Source organism: Fundulus heteroclitus, unplaced genomic scaffold, assembly GCF_011125445.2.
Source record: "Fundulus heteroclitus isolate FHET01 unplaced genomic scaffold, MU-UCD_Fhet_4.1 scaffold_160, whole genome shotgun sequence".
Taxonomy (NCBI): Eukaryota; Metazoa; Chordata; class Actinopteri; order Cyprinodontiformes; family Fundulidae; genus Fundulus; species Fundulus heteroclitus.
In genome coordinates this window covers 68584-88087 of record NW_023396572.1, presented here as the reverse complement: position 1 = coordinate 88087, position 19504 = coordinate 68584, and the positions used below count along the sequence as shown (strand labels likewise).

Here is a 19504-nt window from a genome sequence, read left to right as displayed (position 1 = left end):
TTGGCGAGAACACAGGAAGATCGGACTTGACGAGAACGCGAGCACGCAGCACGCACTGTGTATTGGAACAGAAGCGTACTCGTGACGTTGTGAGACGCACAATTCTTTAGCATTTCATTTGCATTCCAAACCATTTATACACTACACCACAATAAATCTTATTGTTGTTTTTTTTAAAACATTTCTAATTTTTAAAACGCCTAAAAAAATCTATTTTTTTTTTAACAGAACTGTGGGTATAAAAGCAGCAGCCGCGGGAATTTCTTTGTTGGGAGTTGTGCTGCTCGTAGTTGGAGCGTCGATTAAGACTTGCAAATAAATCATTCCTTTGTGGAAATAAAATGAGCAATAGGCGCGCTATTGCTGTTGCTTTGGCCGTTAGTCACCTTTACCAGCAGGCTGCACAACGGGCGGCGCAGTTGAGGAGGCAAATACGAACCAGGAGGAGATTGATGCGGCAGAGGAGGCTCAGAAGGCAGGCTTTGCTCGCCCACCTGTTCCAACTGGTAGGCATTTTAAGATTGACAGCCTGTTTTCAACTTTTATCTTTACAAAAACAAAAAAAAAAACATTGAGGATGGTATTAAACACGTGAGCAGGTTGTAATTGTGACTATTGCTCAATGAAGAAAAACACAATGTTAACATTAGTAACAGTATGTCAGTAGTGTTAAGCCATTTCATTTGCACTTATTGACCATTCCAGCATTGAATATTTAGAAAGGACGAGTCATTTCTATGTCTGCCCACCCTTACAGTGATTAATCTTTAAATTATGTGCAGTAAGTTCAGCTCATTCTTTAAGTGAAATGTTAAAAATACCAGAGAAGGGAAGCCAGTTGTTACATTTACTATATATGACTAGTTTTACAGCACTGTACATTTTACTTTTTATTTCTTGAGAACTATATTAATCTGAATGTTAAGCAGGTATAGTTTTATGGTGTAAAAAGGTGAGAACTAAAAAAAAACAAATTTGGTAACATTTGGACTTTTTTATTTACAGGAAGAAAAAGCAACAAAATATGTGAGGATAAATACCTCGGTACCAATCCTCCAACTATTTTTTAATGAAGGAGACCTGAGACCAGCCTTCAGGCTAAACAGGGCCACCATCGTCCTCCTCCTTCAGCTGCTGCCCCTCCAGAAGGCCCATGGATGGCCACAGGAAATAGAGGTGCTGGTGACCCTTTACTGGCTGGCCTGTGGTGTGTCCTACAGGGCAACAGCGGACATCTTTGGGATGCCCCTGTCCACTGTGTGCCGGGTGGTGCACAGAGTTGTCAACTCCCTGATGGGCATCATTCAAAAAATTATTTCCCTGCCAAAACCCCAAGATTTGGAGGGAGTGGGGGCTGGTTTTGCACGCCTTGCCGGGAACGAGGCCTTTAGGGCAGCAGTTGGTGCCATCGATGGGTGTCATGTCCGAATTGTTCCACCTGCAGAGCCACAAAAGAGATGTTATGTGAACAGAAAACTCTTCCCCTCAATCATTCTGCAGGGTGTGTGTGATGCAGGTGGAAAGTTTTTGGACGTTTACATTGGCAATGTCGGCTCTGTCCATGATGCACTAGTACTGCGGCGCTCGCCGTTGTACAAAAACTCCTTATACCCACCTGAGGGCTTTTTTCTACTCGGTGATGGTGGGTACCCATGCCTCCGGTACCCGATCACCCTCCTGACGCCCTATCGTCAGCCAGTTGCCAGTAAGATCTCTTACCTTCTTGTTCATAAATAGAGCCAACAATGACACACAATTGATCCAAAGATTATACTAATTGGATAGAACATTGAGACATATGACCTAAATTAAAAGTTAATTTTATCTTTGGTACAGGCCAAGTAGAGGCACGCTACAACAGGCACCACGCCAAGGCGAGAAACATCGTTGAGCGCGCCTTTGGTGGTCTGAAGACACGGTGGCGATCGATCTTCTTTAAGGCGCTGGAGGTCCGCCCGACGTTTGCCCCCAAAGTCATCGCCGCCTGCTGCATCCTCCACAACATTTGTCTCGAGGCAGGTGACCAGGTTGATGTGGAGGAGGAGGTTGACCCAGAGGAGGATGGTCATCCAGCGGCTGAAGACCGGGAGATGTCTGGAAGCTGCCTGCGAGCCAGACTGGCAGCCCAGCTTTCTTGTCCAGCAGAGCTGCCTGAATTTTTAAGTGAACACGACTACATCTGACTTAACAGATGTAGTCGTGTTCACTTCCTGCTTCATTTCATTGTTTTCCACCACTACCTGTCAAAATATGTAAAATAATAATTAAATTCATTGCCGTTCCAACTATTTAATTGTGTGTTTTTGAGGCATTCTCTATTTGTATATGTTAATAGAAGTTATTTCTTTGTTTTTAAAAAATATGTTAGTAACTGGAACAGAATCAAAGTTGAACATATTTCACAAATTAACAAAGTTAAATCATTTGGATAAAATAAATGTCAGGTTTTTTTTTTAGATACTGTTACTCTTGATTTCTTTAGCTTTTTCTCTCTATTCTTTGTGTCCTCACTCAAAAGAAACACAGTAAAATACGCAAAACATTTCTAGATTTTATTCATAACTTTTCGACAATTTTTTCAAGAAGTGCCAAATGTTTCTTGGCCATTTCAGTAGCCTCCCTCTCTCTGGCTTCTTCCCTAGCCAAGGCTGCCCTCTCCCTCTCCTCATCCTTCTCAGCCTGCTCCTTTAAAAAGTCAAGATAATACATAATGTGAGCTAATATTATGCAGGGAGTTTTGTTATTTTACCTTATATTTCTGCACTAAATTGTGCCACTTCTTCTTGGCCTGCTTTGCAGTGACCTCCAGGCCAGAGGCTTTCACAAAATCACTAGTTGAATTAAAAACAGGTTTAGCATCACAAGAGCTGAAAATGGACATTTAGGCAGACAGAAATCAAAACTACTCACTCCCATCCAGTTTTAGACGAGTTCCTCTTGCCAGTAAATATGCCCTCATTGGCAATACGCCAGTTTATGAGGGCATGTGTTTCTTCTGTTGTCCCTGTTTAAAATATAAATGTCAATTATGTATTACTTTACACAGACTGAACATATTTAGTGACCTATATAATAGCTGATAACTGATTCTTCTGCTTACAGTTATGCGGTTTGTCCATAACATCAGCCATTATAGTATAGATGTTGATATCGTCCTTGGGAATAAATAGATTTCCAATTTATTCCAGCAAGTATTGAGTTAAAAAAGCAACACAAGTCAGTCAGACAAACCCAAAGCAAATTAACGTTTTGCCGAATGAAAACAAAAAACGGCATCAGAACGAGCGGTAGTTCACACACCACTAGGCCGAGAGAAGTGAACCGCAGGTTTCCCTCGGAGGTCTGTAGGTCACTCTGCTCCGCTCAACGTCGTTTTTTGTTTTTTTTTTATTACACACTAACTCTGTAAACAGGCCACATAGGAAAGCTTAAAAGAATAATGTTCTCGCCTCAAACAATCTGAAAACTTACCTTTGGAGAACAATAGCAGCAGAAAAGGGAATTTTGAACATACCGCTGTGAGCTCCGTTTGCGCTGTCCTGAGATGCGGCCGCGGTGCATTCTGGGCAAGCGGGCAGTCTGAAGAACGCACAAGTCTGCTCTGATGCATGCTCGATAAAGAGGGCGGGCGAGAACAACATCCGGGGAATTCGGCGCGTTCTCGATTTGGCGTTCTCAGCATTGGAACAGTGCTCGGGCTGAGGCTGATGACGTGTCACGAGCACACGAGCACACGAGAACGCTCAAGAACGCATATTGAGAAACGGCCAATGTTTGATCCTGAAGGAACCTGAAGAAAATTGTTAAGATAGTGCCCTTGGAAAGCAGAATGAGGTATGAATATATGCAATTGTGATTTGTGATAAGAGATGTTGTTCATTTGTTTAAGAAGTTGTAGAATGTCATGTTTGTTTAAAAACAGAACTTTGTATGCTGATGGTTTTCTACAAGAGTTGAGCATGTCCAACAATTGTGTATCTTTGTATTTCATACTCCAGTTTTCACGGTGTCTTTCACAAGAAGAGTAAAGATTAAACTGCACCCGTTTGGAACTCCCTGCGTCTGGCTGTTAATTCCAAGAGGCCGCTACAATGATGTTAGGTGGTCCTTTTAAGGCAGGGCTGCAACGATGTTAAAATGTGTTTTGGGGGATAAAGTTCATTTTCTAGGCAAATATTGACTTTGCAATTAATTGCTGTTACGCTGATCACTCTTTATAACATTCTGGAGTATATGCAAATTGCCGTTATAAAAACTGAAGCAGTAGACTTTGTAAATATTAACATTTGAATCATTCTCAATACTTTTGGCCATGACTGTAGATAAAACAGTTTGAAAATAAATGGTGTCATGTTATTAGACTATTCTGTTGATATTTACATTAAATAGTAAGCTTACTAACTTAGTTCACGATGATTTTTTTGTGATGGTGTTAGTATATCTAAACATTTTCAGACAGGCTAGCAAAGTGCGCAAACAGCTAGTTGATAACGTTTGCCGATGGCCTTCCACACAGCAGCTTGCTATGTGCTAGTAGTGCTGTGTTATGTTATACTAAGTAACGTCATTAGTGCTCAAAAAACAAATGCCCACAGCGCTGCCTGTTTAGTAGATGCTTTTATTTTGAGAGTGGGATATAGGCTACGTATGCTGTTACGTCGAGCTGCATGCCCCCCCCCCCCCCCCCATACAGTTACCCCTGCATCCCCATGTCAGTCTCCATAATTATCATTTCAGATATCAAAAATTAATAAAACATTCTAGATATCCAGATATCCAATTCTTGACATCAAAAATATATTTCTACTAGTAGAAATGTCATTACATATATCCACTACTGATTATATGATGAGTTAAATTGGAATTTCAGATATCTAAACTTTTAATATCCCTATACAAAATACAATTATAGATGCAAACATATTCTGACTAGCTTTTAACAGAATAATGGGGCTCCATTTTAACATAAAATAGACAAGCTGACTAGCCACATTTCTATTATAAATAGCACTAAGGCATTCTACCTAGTCACAATTGCAATATTCCTTGTCAGAATTGTAACACGGATATCACTGATTACATTTATGCCAGTAGAAATAATTATTTTTTTTTTCCCCCAGTGTCCTGTCTAGCAATATGGCAATAGGAATTGATGTCTCAATGCCTGATAGAGCTCGACAGATTTTGCTTTTACAAGTGGAGCGAACAGCTTTCGCCATAGTGCTCCACTTGATTTATGCTTGTAAATAGCCTTATTATGATTCCTGCAAGGAAAATTTCAAATTATATGGACATGACAATGGGAGAGTAAAGGAAGAACAAGAAGTGAAAGAGAAAGAAAAGAAAAAAGAGTAAAGGTGAAAGAGATAGGAGATAAAAGGGAGAGAATGATAAAACCTTCTTTGTCTGCTCCATCACCTGGAAAGAGACACAAAAAGAACAGCACAACCAACAGACATAAAGCAACAGATACACTCGAATAACACCTAGATGCCATTGCTAAATCATATATATTATTATGTAAACTGACATGTGTAATGTGATATTTGAAAAAAGAAAGTGAAAGAACATAAATAAATAAATAAATAATAAGATTACTGTATATAAGTGAACACTTAATACCTGGGACCCAGCACCTGTGGGAGATGTAAAGTGCACTAGTTTAGGTGAAGATTATCCAGAAATAGCTTGATAGTGATTGTGGAGAACCGAAGACCCACCTTCCCCGAGCACAGAGGCAGGCGTCAGGGGACCCGTAACCCCGGACTCCCAAAGGGGTCCCTAAAGCAGGTCGCCCAGGAGGGGCCGACACAGGATATCTGCAACCCCCCCCCTATCTACAAATCAAATTTTAAGTGGTCGATTTAACATATATTTGCTTGACTGAATGTGTATTTCAGATATCTTTAACAGAATTCTTCCTATCTAAAGTGGAAATTTAAGATATCTTAAAGATAATTCTTACTAGTATAAATTACGTCACTTTTCCCATTTATGTGTATTGGGATTCTACTTTCTAAAATTACATTCTTCCTATCTAAAATAAACTTTCTGGATGTCTAAAAACTAATCTCGGATCTCCAGGTTTTTACAGTGTATTGTTTTACACTGGTATGTGGGTTGTAGATGATCATTCGTAAACATTGTGCAAAGTTTATGATTCCTGAAGTGCTGCAAGACAACCACCCTCATGGAATTCCTTTCAAAGAACAGGACAATACTTTTTCAGGTTAGTGAGTGTAATGAACTATTACACTCTTTGTTTATGTATACGCAATCAGAGGGCTACAATTTTTTTTCTTTTATGCCTAGTTGACTTTTTAGATGTTTACACACATGAAAATACCTGAACATTTATTGATTTTATTGGTGCAATATAATTAATATGTGATTAATGCTGCTGGTCAAGACTTTGATGCAATCAACTGGGTTCCCTTGGATAGGAAATGTTTTTGATCAATCTGTATAATCTGACCCAATCTGTATAATCTGATTGAATTTGACTTTGGAAAGTGCCTTGAGATGACATGTTTCATGAATTGGCGCTATATAAATAAAATTGAATTGAATATGTCTTTAGAATAAGACACCCTCCATTCATATACTGTACATTATTTTTACTTGAGTACTCAAGCTATTTGCCTTTTTGTTGCAGGTGAGAAGCTTAATATTGGCTTCACCACCAGGGCCACAATCAACAGGCTCCTGCATGGTGGGGACAATACTTCACATCAAGTTGACAAGTTTCACGAAGCTGCCTTAGCCTTCCCCATCAATGATGTAGACTATGCACTGAATAAACTGCCTCTACAAGAGCCGCTGCTCAAGCATGCAAAGTTTGTGACATCATAGAGGGTGCCCATTAAGATTTTTTTTAGAGATGCATTTCTACACTACACTAATACCATATTGATACCATAATTGATATATAATGATTTATACTGTATCATAACTTGGACCTGTTTATTCCTGCTTAGACCTGGTTTAGTGTTGTGGTTTAGAACTGGTTTGGAACTGATTTATGTTTATCTCTAGTTTGGCATGATTTGATCCTTGTTTAGTCATACATTATGCTGGAATAAGATTTAATATAGTCTTGTTTAAGAATTTGGGGGTAATCTTAGGTAGAAATTCTAAACGGTCTGAAGACAACCAATGGCTTACTCCATTTGTCTGTTTACCATAAGTTCTTTTAACTGCGATTTCTGACATTAGGTTTCCCCACCTGCTCCCCTACATTGGGCCACAGGAGCATGACAGTTTATTGGAAGAGTTTTTGGAGTATGCCTTTGCCACCACTACACAACCTAGACATGGAACATTTCTGGGATGATATAACAAGGAAAAAAACACAAGGTAACATTAACCAAAAACACAGTGGAAATAAGCTCTATTAGATATTTATTTAATTTTAGGAATTAAATTAAGGATATATTCAAATATAAACAAAAGTGTAATTCTGAGCTTATTTCTGATGTTTTCTTGTTTCACTCTTTACAGGTGACAGGGGTAAGCCTGTTTCAAAGGGTTACCATCACTGCAAAACTGGTTCTTGTGCTACCACATTCTAATGCAAATACAAAGAAGATGTTTTCCTCTGGTGGGGCTCAACAAGACCAACACCAGAAACAGCTTGGCTCTAGAGGGAACACTCACATCAATAATGACAATAAAGATTTTTGTGGCTTAGGATTTGTTTAGGACTGACACAGTCTCATTGTATTATTAATTATATGATTATTTTATTTATCCTTATTTTTGAATGTGTTTAAGCACTTTATTTCCATCAAATGTTCCTAAATTAAACATCCACAAAAGTGCTGTCTTGTGTCATGGTGATACAAGACAGCACTCTACAGCCTTCTAAAAGGTCTGAATTGTTGTCTCTTATGTCAATTGTAAAAAAATAAAAACAAAATATTGAGTTGAGATATTTAACCCTTTGCCTAATAACTGTTCATATACAGTATGGTTTGCAGGGGATTAGACTGTCACTGGTTCCCGGATTAGTTCCCCATTATGTTACTTAAACTGCATGGATTAATAATTAATAAACAACATTTTTATGTACAGTATATTTAAGATGCCAGTCTTTTAGTAGGGTCCATACCTTATTTTACTTCAATGAAACATTCTCTGAAAATCACCAGAATATAAAAAGATAATGTATGTTGTGTGGAGAATCTCCAACATAACCACAGATCTGTAATATTTAGCGTGGAAAATATCCATCATTTTGCCACTCTATTTCAGTTAAATCCTACAATCCTGAGAACCTATAACTGCGCCTATCCTCATACTCTGACAAGGGCACCGCGGTGATTGACTTTATAATCCCCGTCAGCTCCTCCAGTTTGTCTTTGGGAGTGCTGGTCGACGCTGCCCCCTGGTGCTGAGTTGAAAGCGCTGTTTCTTCATCTGGCTCATCTCGCTTTCCTCTTGTCATCAGCAGCTTTGAGGTCCTCAATATCCTTTTTCTTTATTTTCTCCAAAAAAAATACAAAGTGCAAGTGCAAAAACAAAGTGCATGGAGGCATAGCAGCAACGGTGTCATAGCAGCAGCAGAACATCTAAATGAATGAACTGGACACCTTTAAAGGCTTCAAACCTAACTAGGTAAAACCACTGAGCCCACCAGGGATGGATAATGGTATTAGCTCTATTAAAACCAATGTAAAACTCCTCCATTAAAATCCACCAATAAACCATGTAAAATAAGCCACCAATTACTATAAATAAATCCCCCCCAAAAAAAATCAAAAACCATAAACTACTCCCCCCGTCCCTTTTTCACTCTTGGTCCGGCCCGGAAGTTCCCCTGGGAAATTCTTTTGGAAGCAATCCATTGAGTGCTCTGCTTATGCAATGGCTATTTATAACTTGCATGAAACTGTCTCTGAAAAAAGTCCAAGTTAGTTCTACATCTGGAATTATTTATATATTCCCAGTTCACCACAGACAAATCATGGTGAAAGACTTGCTCATTAAAATTTTTAAGATTCCTTCTGCAAACAATACGGTTTGCATTTTGGAATCCTAGTGCTTCTACATGCAGCAACCACACAATGATCACTTAGGTCATTACAGAAGCCACCCAAGGAAGAGAGCACATTAGTTAAGATCAAGTCAATCAAGGTAGATTTATCTGGATTTTTGGGATTAGGCCTGGTGGGAGAATTGACTAACTGGGTGAGATTAATAGAATTACAAAACCTTTTAAACTCGTCAGAAGTTGCATTTAACCAGTCCCAGATGAAATCTCCTGCCAAAAGCAGTTCAGTGTAATTTAACTTATCTAAAATCTGTTTTAATGAATAATGATGGCCTGCCTCTTTTGAAGCAGATGGAGGCCTGTAACACCCAGCCACAGTAATATGTAGCGATTTAGCTATTTCTACATCCAAGGCCAAAAATTCTAGTTGTTTACCGGTTGACTTGAGAACGAACAATCGAAGAATTAAATCTGGAATTAACATAAATAGCAACACCCCCACCTTTTTTCAGCCTATCAGTGCGGTAGACATTATATCCCATAAAGTGAATGTCTTCATTTGTAATAGACTTAGTAAGTCAAGTTTCTCAGATCAGAACAACATCTGCACCTGTTGTTTTCACCCAAATTCTGACCATGTCCATCTTTGGGAGTAGGCTCCGTACATTAAGATGCACATATTTAAGACCAGGCAGTGACTTAAAATCAGAGGGTGTCTGGGAGCATTGAAGCTCAGGTCCAGGATTTGGTTGCACATTTCCAGACAACAGTAAAAGTAAAACAATTGATTTACTTTAAATTTTGACTTGTAGAAGCCCCTCCATTTAATGGATTAGTATTAGTATAATGCAGATGTCCTAGCTGTAACGTCTTCCCCTAATCAGCCATTCTGTCCAATCCAAGTGTGTCAGACTGTGCCTCCAGAGTCTGTTGTCTATCTGTAATTTCCATGGTAACTGACTTTGCAGTCCAGTCTCTGTAATCTTATAATCTCTAACAGTTGTCACTACACACAGATGTGCGCTGGCTATCCAGAGGTAAAGTAACAACTCGGTTCTTTGAACTGAGAGATGAACTCAGGATTTTCTTTAGTTACAATCATTTTCAACTTTCTGAACATTTGCATGAGGAGTTTCTCACAAGTCTGGCTTATGTGTGTGACATATTTTCTCATTGAACGAGCTAAATCTTTCAGCAACTGTATTTAATGTGCAAGATAAAGTTGAGGCTATGATAAAGTTAAATCTCTGAGAAAACTGCATGAACAACAAAACAGAAGTATTGTCTTTGCTACATGACTGTGTATGCAAATTAACTTACATTGAGTTTGAGTGTTAAATGTGACATTACTGCGCACCTTTGTGAACTGGCTTCACAGTTGCACAGGTACTTACCCGAATCTGATGGGTCAGCTAGTTAGATACGTCACCCCTTCAGCTCTGTGCCTGCTGCTTACAGACAGTCGAACATGAGAGTCTCATTGAAATAGCAATAGACGGCTCCCTAAAAGTTGAATTCAATAAGACGCCACTGCCTGATTTCTGGATTAGATTGTACACAGAACAGCCTGTGATGTCCAAATGTTCTGTAAAAACATTGATGCCCTTTGCTACAACCTATTTGTGTGAAAGTGGATTGTCAACTCTAACAAATGTGAAAACAAAATACAGAGCAAGACTTCATGTTGAGCATGATTTAAGACTATCTCAAATTAAGCGAAACATCACAGAGTTGTGTTCATCTTTCCAAGCACAACCTTCCCATTAAAAGCTGTGGTGTGTTTAACTAAATACACAGCATGTTCAATAACTGATCACATTATAAACGTTTTGCAATATATCCATTCTACACAGGCTAAATGTTTGGATAATTCACGTTATCTGCAAGTGAAATGTCTCTTAATAATACTGACATATTAAACATTTGGTGAGAATTTACAGTTGTATATGATTTTATTTGAAATGTTCAGTGTTTATAAACACATTTTAAAGGGCATATAAGTGGGGGGTACATGGCTTGAGGTTAGATGTCTTAAGGGTTACACAGCTGTACAAAGTTTGGGAACCACTGCTTTAAAGAAAGTACTTCAAAATTCCTAAGACCACAAATAAAAGACATTATTCTAGCATTTTGTCATAAATGTGGTGTGACTAACTTTAGAAATGGACTTTAATGAATCCCATTCCGAGCAGAAAGACATTTATTTGTCTTTTTTTGGACATCCATCCAAATTACACAGTTCTTTAATTCAAAGACAACGTTTTGCTGACTATTTGCACACAATTAACTTTCCCAGGAATATTTGTCTTATGCAATCCTGCAACTGCACAGTATTCTACATCACTTAAGAACAGACTGCTACCTGTCTTTTGGACTTGAGCATCAAGTTCAAGAGGAGACTGTAATTCTATCTCGAAACAATTCCTTTGGACGGGTTTTCCTGTCCAGTATCTCTAAAACCTGGAACTCTATACCAGCATCTATAAGAGAGCTGTCTACAATCAGCTATTTTGCAAAACACCTAAAATCATGGCTAGTTGACAATCAAGACTGCCCTCACTTGGACATCTGAGGAAGTGCTCTACTGTTGTTCTGGTTGCTTGGTACATTGGAGATTGTAAATGTACTGTGTGATATGAAATGGTTCAGGGTGGTTGTTTTTAATTTGGAAAATTTATTGAGAACGTTTATAAGGGATGGACGGGTTCAGGTATGACAAATGTGCAGCTTAATTGGAATGGGGCTGGCTGTTGGTGGATGGGGGTGGGCGTGTGGGAGGGAGGGAGAAGTATGATTGGATGTGTGTGGGTTTTGGAGGCTAGATATATTTTACTCCTTGATTTAACAACGGAGAATAAGAATATTGTAAGAGGCGAGTAGCTGGGCTGGCCCCAGCAGGGGACAGAGGATGGAAATTAGCCATGGCTATAATCCTGTATTTTTTAGTATTTCTACAGATTGTATGTATACTATTTAAATGCATTGTCCCTTTTAAATAAATTAATACAAATTAACTTCAACAAATTGACCTTGAACATTCTGTTGTTTTGTGTTTATGTGTTATGTGTGAGTCCATGTGAATTCTGAGCACCACAATTTTATAAGTCACACAATGACAATAGACATTCTTGATTCATAGAGCTAAGAGGATTTTTCCAAATGTTTCGGAGAAGCAGTCTGCATGCAGAGGTGGCCATGGAAGTGCTTGGAATGCCTAAATGAAATGATTTGGAGAGGTAACACAATACTTAATATAGTAGGCAATATAGTATATTTTAAGCCATTATGTACTCACATGGGAGATTCATGTCAGTTCTTGACTTATTACTATACTATTTAGCTCCGAGTTTGAATAGTCCAGTTTCATGTAAATGTGTGTAGGCTACAAATAATCTCAACCCCTTAGCTTGGTGCTCATCACCGAAGCAAAAAGTGAGAAAAAAAGCAGGCATGATCATCAGAATTTCAATGTTTTATAAACGTACATAAATGAACATAACAACAAGGTTATATGGCCCGCATGCTTGCCACCAGACAGCTTTCCATCTTAGAAAGTGCGCTGGCTGGAGACAGCATGCAACCTGTCCTGGGACGGAGGGTGGAGAAATCGGCTGCTGCTGCTTCTTGTCTTGTGACGCTGCCTGCAAATCTTTATCACCAAAGTTCGTCCTGTAACATTACCATGACTGTTTTTCCCGTCATCTACTACTTGACCTTTTCTGTTGATTTTTCGGGCCGAAATATGACAAAATACTTTGTTGATGTTCATGCTGCCACACATTCTCATGCATTACTTAGTTAGCTAGCAGCTGCTCTTTCAGGTAGCTAGCTAGATCAAGTAGGTTAGACTATTGTTTTTAAACTTGTGCCATCTACTGTCTGGACTCGGGAGTGGGTATTAGTTTACTTTAACCGCTTCGAGCAGAAAACGTATTAATACTCCTTAAAAACAGACAACAAAAATTTTAATTAACGAATGTGAAGGACATAAGACATGTATTTATATTAGGGCTGTCAAACGATTACAAATTTTAATCATGATTAATCTCACAATGTCGATAGTTAACTCGAGATTAATTGCAAATTAATCGAATTTTTTATACTTTTATTTCTGAAAGTGTAATAGCCTGTTTGGGCATTTTAATATGTAATTTTGCAATAAATGACACTAATAAAATACATGCTTGTACAAAAAATATTTTTATTTTGTTATTTTTCAAGCACTTTTGAGAATTGGAATGAAAACATCCTAGTTCCAAATGTTAAACTCTGGACTATGATGGCTAAATGAATAATCATGACGCCCTTATGTTTACACAATGTGTAAATAGATTTGTAAATAAATACCATGCCGATATATTTTTTTGCCTCTAAAACAAAGATAGACATGGTATTACACAAATACATACAAAAATAATAAAAATTGTACATTTCAATAAAGTCATAAGTTCTGTTCATTTTTTCACTCTCTCTCTCTCTCACACACACACACCCACATCTAATTCTGAGCTTTCACACCAACAACAATATTTTTGCTTGCTGTTTATATCCATATTTATATAGTTTAAGCCTGGAAAAAGGTTTTAAATTTCCAGGTCATTCCAGTCTTACACTTTGCTTGCAACTGGGCCAGGAGCTTAATACCCTGAATGAGACTGTTTAGCAACTGTTTAGTAACTCCAGGTCCTTCGTTTGGCAACGTAATCCAGCCTTAGTTTGTCAGATACAGAGATAACAAATGAATAAGCATGAAAGTACGGTTAATGGGTTGGGTTTCTGCAATTTTATCAACATGTAAAAGCTCATCTTCAGAACCAATGTCTGCTCAAAATGGTGATCTGCACCAAGTAATCTACTTTCAGCAGTTATTGCACCGTAAACTGCAGAAAATACGTGCAGAGTTGCTCTGTCTGCCTTTACTACCGTCGGCACCTATGGCGGAGGGATATTTCAGCTGGATAAAAAGTGTCTAGTGCAGACAGGTCTCTTAATAACCGCTGTTTAGTCACTTATTTTAGAGCCCAAATAAGCGATTTCACTTTCAGAAACCTGCCCAAAAAAAACGCAACCCGTGACTTATGAAATTTAGAAGCACTTTTAGAAAAAAGAAGCCCAAAGTTGCATTAATTAAACATCTTTGGCAACAGTGAGCGCGGGTCTGTTTTGCTGCAGTTTTCTAGCACTCTTGAAACTACGGAAAGTGCCGAGACTAAAAGAAACACAGTGCGGAGAGCACGGCGGGGAAAAGACATTAGGGAACGGTGTGTGTTTTGACGCGCGATTGTCGGCGTTATGATCTAACAAAGTTAACACGTTAACGCGTTAAAACTGACAGCCCTATTTTCTATACATTTTTTTAAAATCCACAATATTACCTATTCAGACCAGAGGGGGGGAGGAATATGTATCCCCCCCAGGGATAAAAAATGAATGACCAGAAGGGGGTGGGGACGTCACAAACAGAGGGGAGGTAAATCCCCCCCATCAAATCGCACCCAGGTCTTAGTCATTTACCCATTCAAACACACATTCACACCCTGACGGTGGTGAGCTATGTTAGTAACTACAGCTGCCCTGGGGCAGACTGACAGAGACGAGGCTGCCCTGCACCGCCGCCACCAGGCCCTCTGACCACCGCCAGCAGGCAATGCCAGTGAAGTGTCTTGCCCGAGGACACAACGACAGAGACAGTCAGTGTGGGGGATCGAACTGGCAATCCGCCAATTGCAAGATGAACTCCCTAACCTCTGTGCCACGTCGCTCCAAAATGAAGTGGAATGGTTTAGATTAGTAGTCCTATTTAATTTATCATCAGTCAAACCGGGACCAATGGGGCACTTAAACATGATGAAAAACAAAGCTTACTGTTGTCCCCTCTCTATCCATATTTAATTCAGTTAAATTCAATTTTATTTATTTAGCGTCAGTTCAGAACACATTATCTCTAGGTACTTTACAAAGTCAAATTCAATCAAAACAAGAAACAAGCTTCGCGTGCACGACCGGAGCGGAGCGCCTGTGTTTTTTCCTGCCATTCACTATATGCACGCGCGAAAGCAACAACAAAAAAAACGCCTGTTACCGTCAAATAAACAGCATATCGAGTTAGGTTTTTTTTTTTTTTGTTATGTTGATGAGGCGGCCGCCTCGCCAAGAGAGCACTGCGGGAAACCCTGCTATAGAATTATGTCACATCTTTCTCATCCAGCTTAAACCAGCTATTGATATTGTGTTTGGAATGAGTGTTTTACCTAACGACGGATCGTAATTTACCTCTTATTTAAGATGTGTAGCTCTAGTGGAGACACCACTCTCTCTCCATTCAGTCAGCGAATGTGTGATGTGATGTCACACAGGAAGTGAACCTCAACCGTCATGGTAAAGTGCGCAGGAAAATAAATAATTTTTTTTAGTTAATTAGGCAACGAAAACTTTGAGGAACGAAATAAAACCGGTATTAACCGGTTACCATTATTTTTAAATAAGTGTTCCAGTTCCAGCACATAAAAAACAATAACGTTTCCAGTTTTGTTTCTGTTGCCTGTAAAATACAAAAAGTTCCCGGTTTTCCTTTTCATTCCTTGAACTGGTTCAAAGCCCTGGACGTGACAGCCTGCATTGGTTCGGGATGTGACAGACTGCATTTCCCATGATGCAACACGGCCAAAATGGCCGCCGATCGAGATAAGGTTGCTATGGTGATAACTATATAAAACAGCCGCGCGCTGCATTCATTCTTCTTTTGGCATGCCGCCATCTCAAGAAGACACCACAGCTGTTACACTCCGTTGGGATTACCCCCACACCACGTGCTTGATAACTTCGCTGGATCGAAGGTTGTCGAAGCAAACTCATCCCTGCATTAACTATAGCAAGAGGTCAACTTAAAAAGTACTTTTGAATTCCCTCTGATCAAAGACTGAGAGCCATATCTCCCTGTGATAGAAAGAGGACCATGCTTTTGTTTGGCTGAACAAAGCGTCTGAAAGCCCAGAAGAAGAGAGACGAAGGAACTTTCTCATCCCGTTCCCGCTGCCCGCACACACCTGCGTTCATGAAGACGCCTTCAGGACACCCACGGATTCGGAACTGGGACTTCACTCCTGAATCAACGTCAGAGTAAAGAAAGATTCCCCTTTTTATTTCTCTTTTCACCTTATGGTGATATAGCTGTGCCTGGGCAGGTATTAGGAATTTAGGTTAATGCTTGTTACTCCAAGACGGAGTTGTTTTTATTTGCTGAATATTTTCTGTTTGTTTGTGCATACATTTTGAAAGTGATTTTGGCTGTGTTGATTTGTGCTTTATAAGTGGCTCTGCTGAGAGCTGATTTTTCCATCTTTTTCTCTCTCTCTCTTTGCTTTCTCCTGTCCTCTTATCAGCGGGTTCAATCTCTTTGTTAGAACTCAGTTCGCGGTTGTTTTAAACTCCTCAGTCAGCCGCTCCCCCTCTGGCCGAGTCACCGCCCCACTTTAGTGTAAGTGCTGACTGCATCAACAGGACCTCCCCTCACGCATCACGCAAGGTTGTAGGTCCTACGTCATCATAGTTGCCATCTTGGGAGGCTGTAACATAGCTAAACTGTAGCTAGCTAAGCTGAACTAGCTTGTTGGAAAACATTAAAGCGTCCAGTGGGATTCTCAAAGCTGTTCTGTCTGTCAATGCTGCTACGTTAAATGCCGACGTCTTGAATGTGATGTTTTAAACAACTTAGTGAACTAAGATTTGCCATTTCTTATTTTTAATCAATTTTTTACCTTTATTCACACATATATTTTGCATGTTTAGTTTAGTAGCGAGTAGTGTCCCAAATTCTCTTATTCAACAAGAATAAGAGAATTACTGTAACAGGGAATTGCCTTTAGTTCAATAAAAACAACAACTGTGGAATAGTAATTGTTTGTGTTCATTCCAATTCACAGTTGCATGGTTATTCAGAATTCAGAGCTACCCTCCTCTTGGAGTAAATATCCGATATTAACACAGACGTTTTCATTGGATTGGTGATAAAAAGGGTAACGGTTTAAACTCTAATTGCAGTTATAAGTTGAGTTATCACCGTTGCTGGATAAATCTGATCGGTCAGAATCCGAGCAGATCATTTGTTCCAGCACAACTGGGTTCATAACAGCTAATTAATAAATGCATTAGTAGTATAAATCATTACAAGCTTATGGCTCTAGCATCAACAACATTTTGAATCATATTTGTTATAGCTAATATTTAAGTTGAATGACTTATTAAAATTATAATACCAAATTATAATTAATAATAATAATCATATTCAATCAGCTTCTTACATAACACTGATGTCCTCCTGCAGATAACTACAGTGATAGCTTAGGGTAACATAAGCCACTCTAACTAGAAGCTTTGTCAAAAACGTTTTAAGCCTAGCCTTAAAAGTAGACATGTTGTCTGCCTCACGGACCAGAACTGGGAGTTGGTTCCACAGGAGAGGAGCCTGATAACTAAAGGATCTGCCTCCCATTCTACTTTATACCCCGTTTACACAACCCTTTTTTAACCGAGCCGAGACCAGTCCGAGCTCGGTAACAGAGATAACTCTCGAGTGTAAATGATAAGCAGACTGGACTGAACCGAGCTAGACATAACCGGACTGCGTTAAATGCAGACCAGTTCCATGTGTGGTCTCGGCCTGTTTTTTTTCTATCCCGGTTATCTGATAACGAAGAGCACATGAGCAGACCGCATCATGCCCTTACAGTCAGCTGACTGTCTGGCTGCACGTCACGATTCACACTCCATTCAGACAAATTTCAGACATTCATAATAATACTAGCTTCCTTACCATGCCACACGATTTCCAGTGATGATTCTGCTCAGCAGCATGATGAACCTCAGTGTCTGTCGTTTCCGGCGTCTGTAAACTCGGAGTAGACGTTCGTTTGTCTCATCCACTTCCCAAAAGCCGACTCTCTCAAGTAAATTCACCAATGGTTGCCTTCTTCCACTGCTCTCCGCAAACCCCAAAATATCACAATAATACTCAAGTATAACATCCTGAATGTTACGGGCGCCGCCGTTTTGATTTGCTTGGTCACGCCTTCAATCCCAGAGAGCAGCAGTATCGCAGATCGTCACTAGGAGGCGAGGAGCAACCAAGGAACCGAGATAGGTGGTGTGTAAACGGTCGTCAGAATGAGGCTTGGCTTGGTTAACTGATTCAAGCTCGGACTGGTCTCGGCTTGGATCGGTTTAACAAGGGTAGTGTAAATGGGGCTTTAGAAACTATAAGAACCACCAGTAGACCTGCAGTGTAAGAGCAAAGCACTCTGTTAGGAACATATGGGGTAATCAGATCTCTGATATATGATGGAGCTTGATTAATAAGGGCTTTATACGTGAGAAGGAGAATTTAAAATTATGTTCTTCATTTAACAGCAAGCCAATGAAGGGAAGCTAAAATAGGAGAAATATGATCCGTCTTGTTGATTTTCATCAAAACTGTTGTTGCCGCAGTTTGGATCAGCTGAAGGCTTTGACCTGCATGTTGTGAAATTCCTGATACTAAAGAATTACAATAGTCCAGCCTTGAAGTAACAAATGCATGGACCAGTTTATCACACGTGGACAGAATATTTCTAATTTTGGCAATATTGAAAAAAGGAAACCCTGGAAACCTGTTTAAAATGGGATTTATATGACATGTCTTGGCCAAAAGTAATACCAAGGTTTTTTACTTTATCACCAGAGGCCAATTTAACGGCATCCAGATTGAGTGATAGATGAAGACGTTTTTTTTTAGGACTCTGGTCCAAAGATTATAACTTTTGTCTTGTCAGAATCTAAAAGCAGGAAATTTCAAGTCATCCAGATTTTTATGTCATCAAGACATGCCTGTAGTCAAAGTAACTGATTGGATCACATCACGTTTGGGAACTCCTCGTGTTTCACAGGTTTTGCTTTTGGCGTGGTAAGAGGGCGCTAGCCTAGCTTTAGCCTCATAATGGCTTCTCCGTCTCTGACTAAGTCTCCTATCTGCTGCTCTCTGTGCCAGATGTTTAGTTATTCCTCTGCCTCCTTTAGTGATAATGGTACATGTAATAAATGTAGTGCTTTGTAGCTTTGGAGGCGAGGGTAGCAGAATTGGAGACCCGACTACGTGCTGTTGAAAAACCGGCTGATAGCCGCTCCTTTGCTAGCACGGAGCCACAGAGTAACTTGACGTGACGAACCAACAGCAGCAGCACCCGAACAGCCGGGTAACCAGGCCGGCTGGGTGACGGTTCGTAGGAAACATAGCTCTAGATCCCAGCCCCTAGATCACCACCAACCCCTCTGCGTTTCTAATAAATGTTCCCCTCTCAGCGACACACCCGCTGAGGAGCCGACCTTAATTATTGGCAGCTCCATATTAAGAAAAGTGGCACTAAAGACACCAGGGACCATAGTTAAATGCCTGCCAGGGGCAAGTCTCCTAAATGCTGACAACCCAGGGTCCAGACCAGGAAGCAGAGCCGTAGTTTAACACACCTCTCTGCAGCTTCT

The 19504-nt window shown here is 39.7% G+C and overlaps 1 protein-coding gene and 1 long non-coding RNA gene across 3 annotated transcripts in view; one reads left to right on the top strand and one right to left on the bottom strand.

Moving 5' to 3' along the window:
* LOC105920265 (potassium voltage-gated channel subfamily C member 1) overlaps positions 1-16711 on the top strand; it is a 296659-nt gene extending 279948 nt beyond the window's left edge. The window contains exon 5 of the mRNA XM_036129352.1: positions 15938-16711. Coding sequence (XP_035985245.1) covers positions 15938-15978 — 41 coding nt within the window. The 3' untranslated portion in view covers positions 15979-16711. The remainder of the gene's footprint in view (positions 1-15937) is intronic.
* On the bottom strand, positions 975-3593 carry LOC118558805. Of its 2 annotated transcripts, XR_004928484.1 has the most exons (4): positions 3101-3593; positions 2911-3004; positions 2750-2831; positions 975-2240 (listed from the first exon to the last, which is right to left on the bottom strand). It is a non-coding gene; the product is annotated as an uncharacterized LOC118558805 (long non-coding RNA). The 2 variants fall into 2 exon arrangements; XR_004928483.1 differs by having other exon boundaries at positions 2750-3004.
* Positions 16712-19504: the final 2793 nt, after the last annotated feature.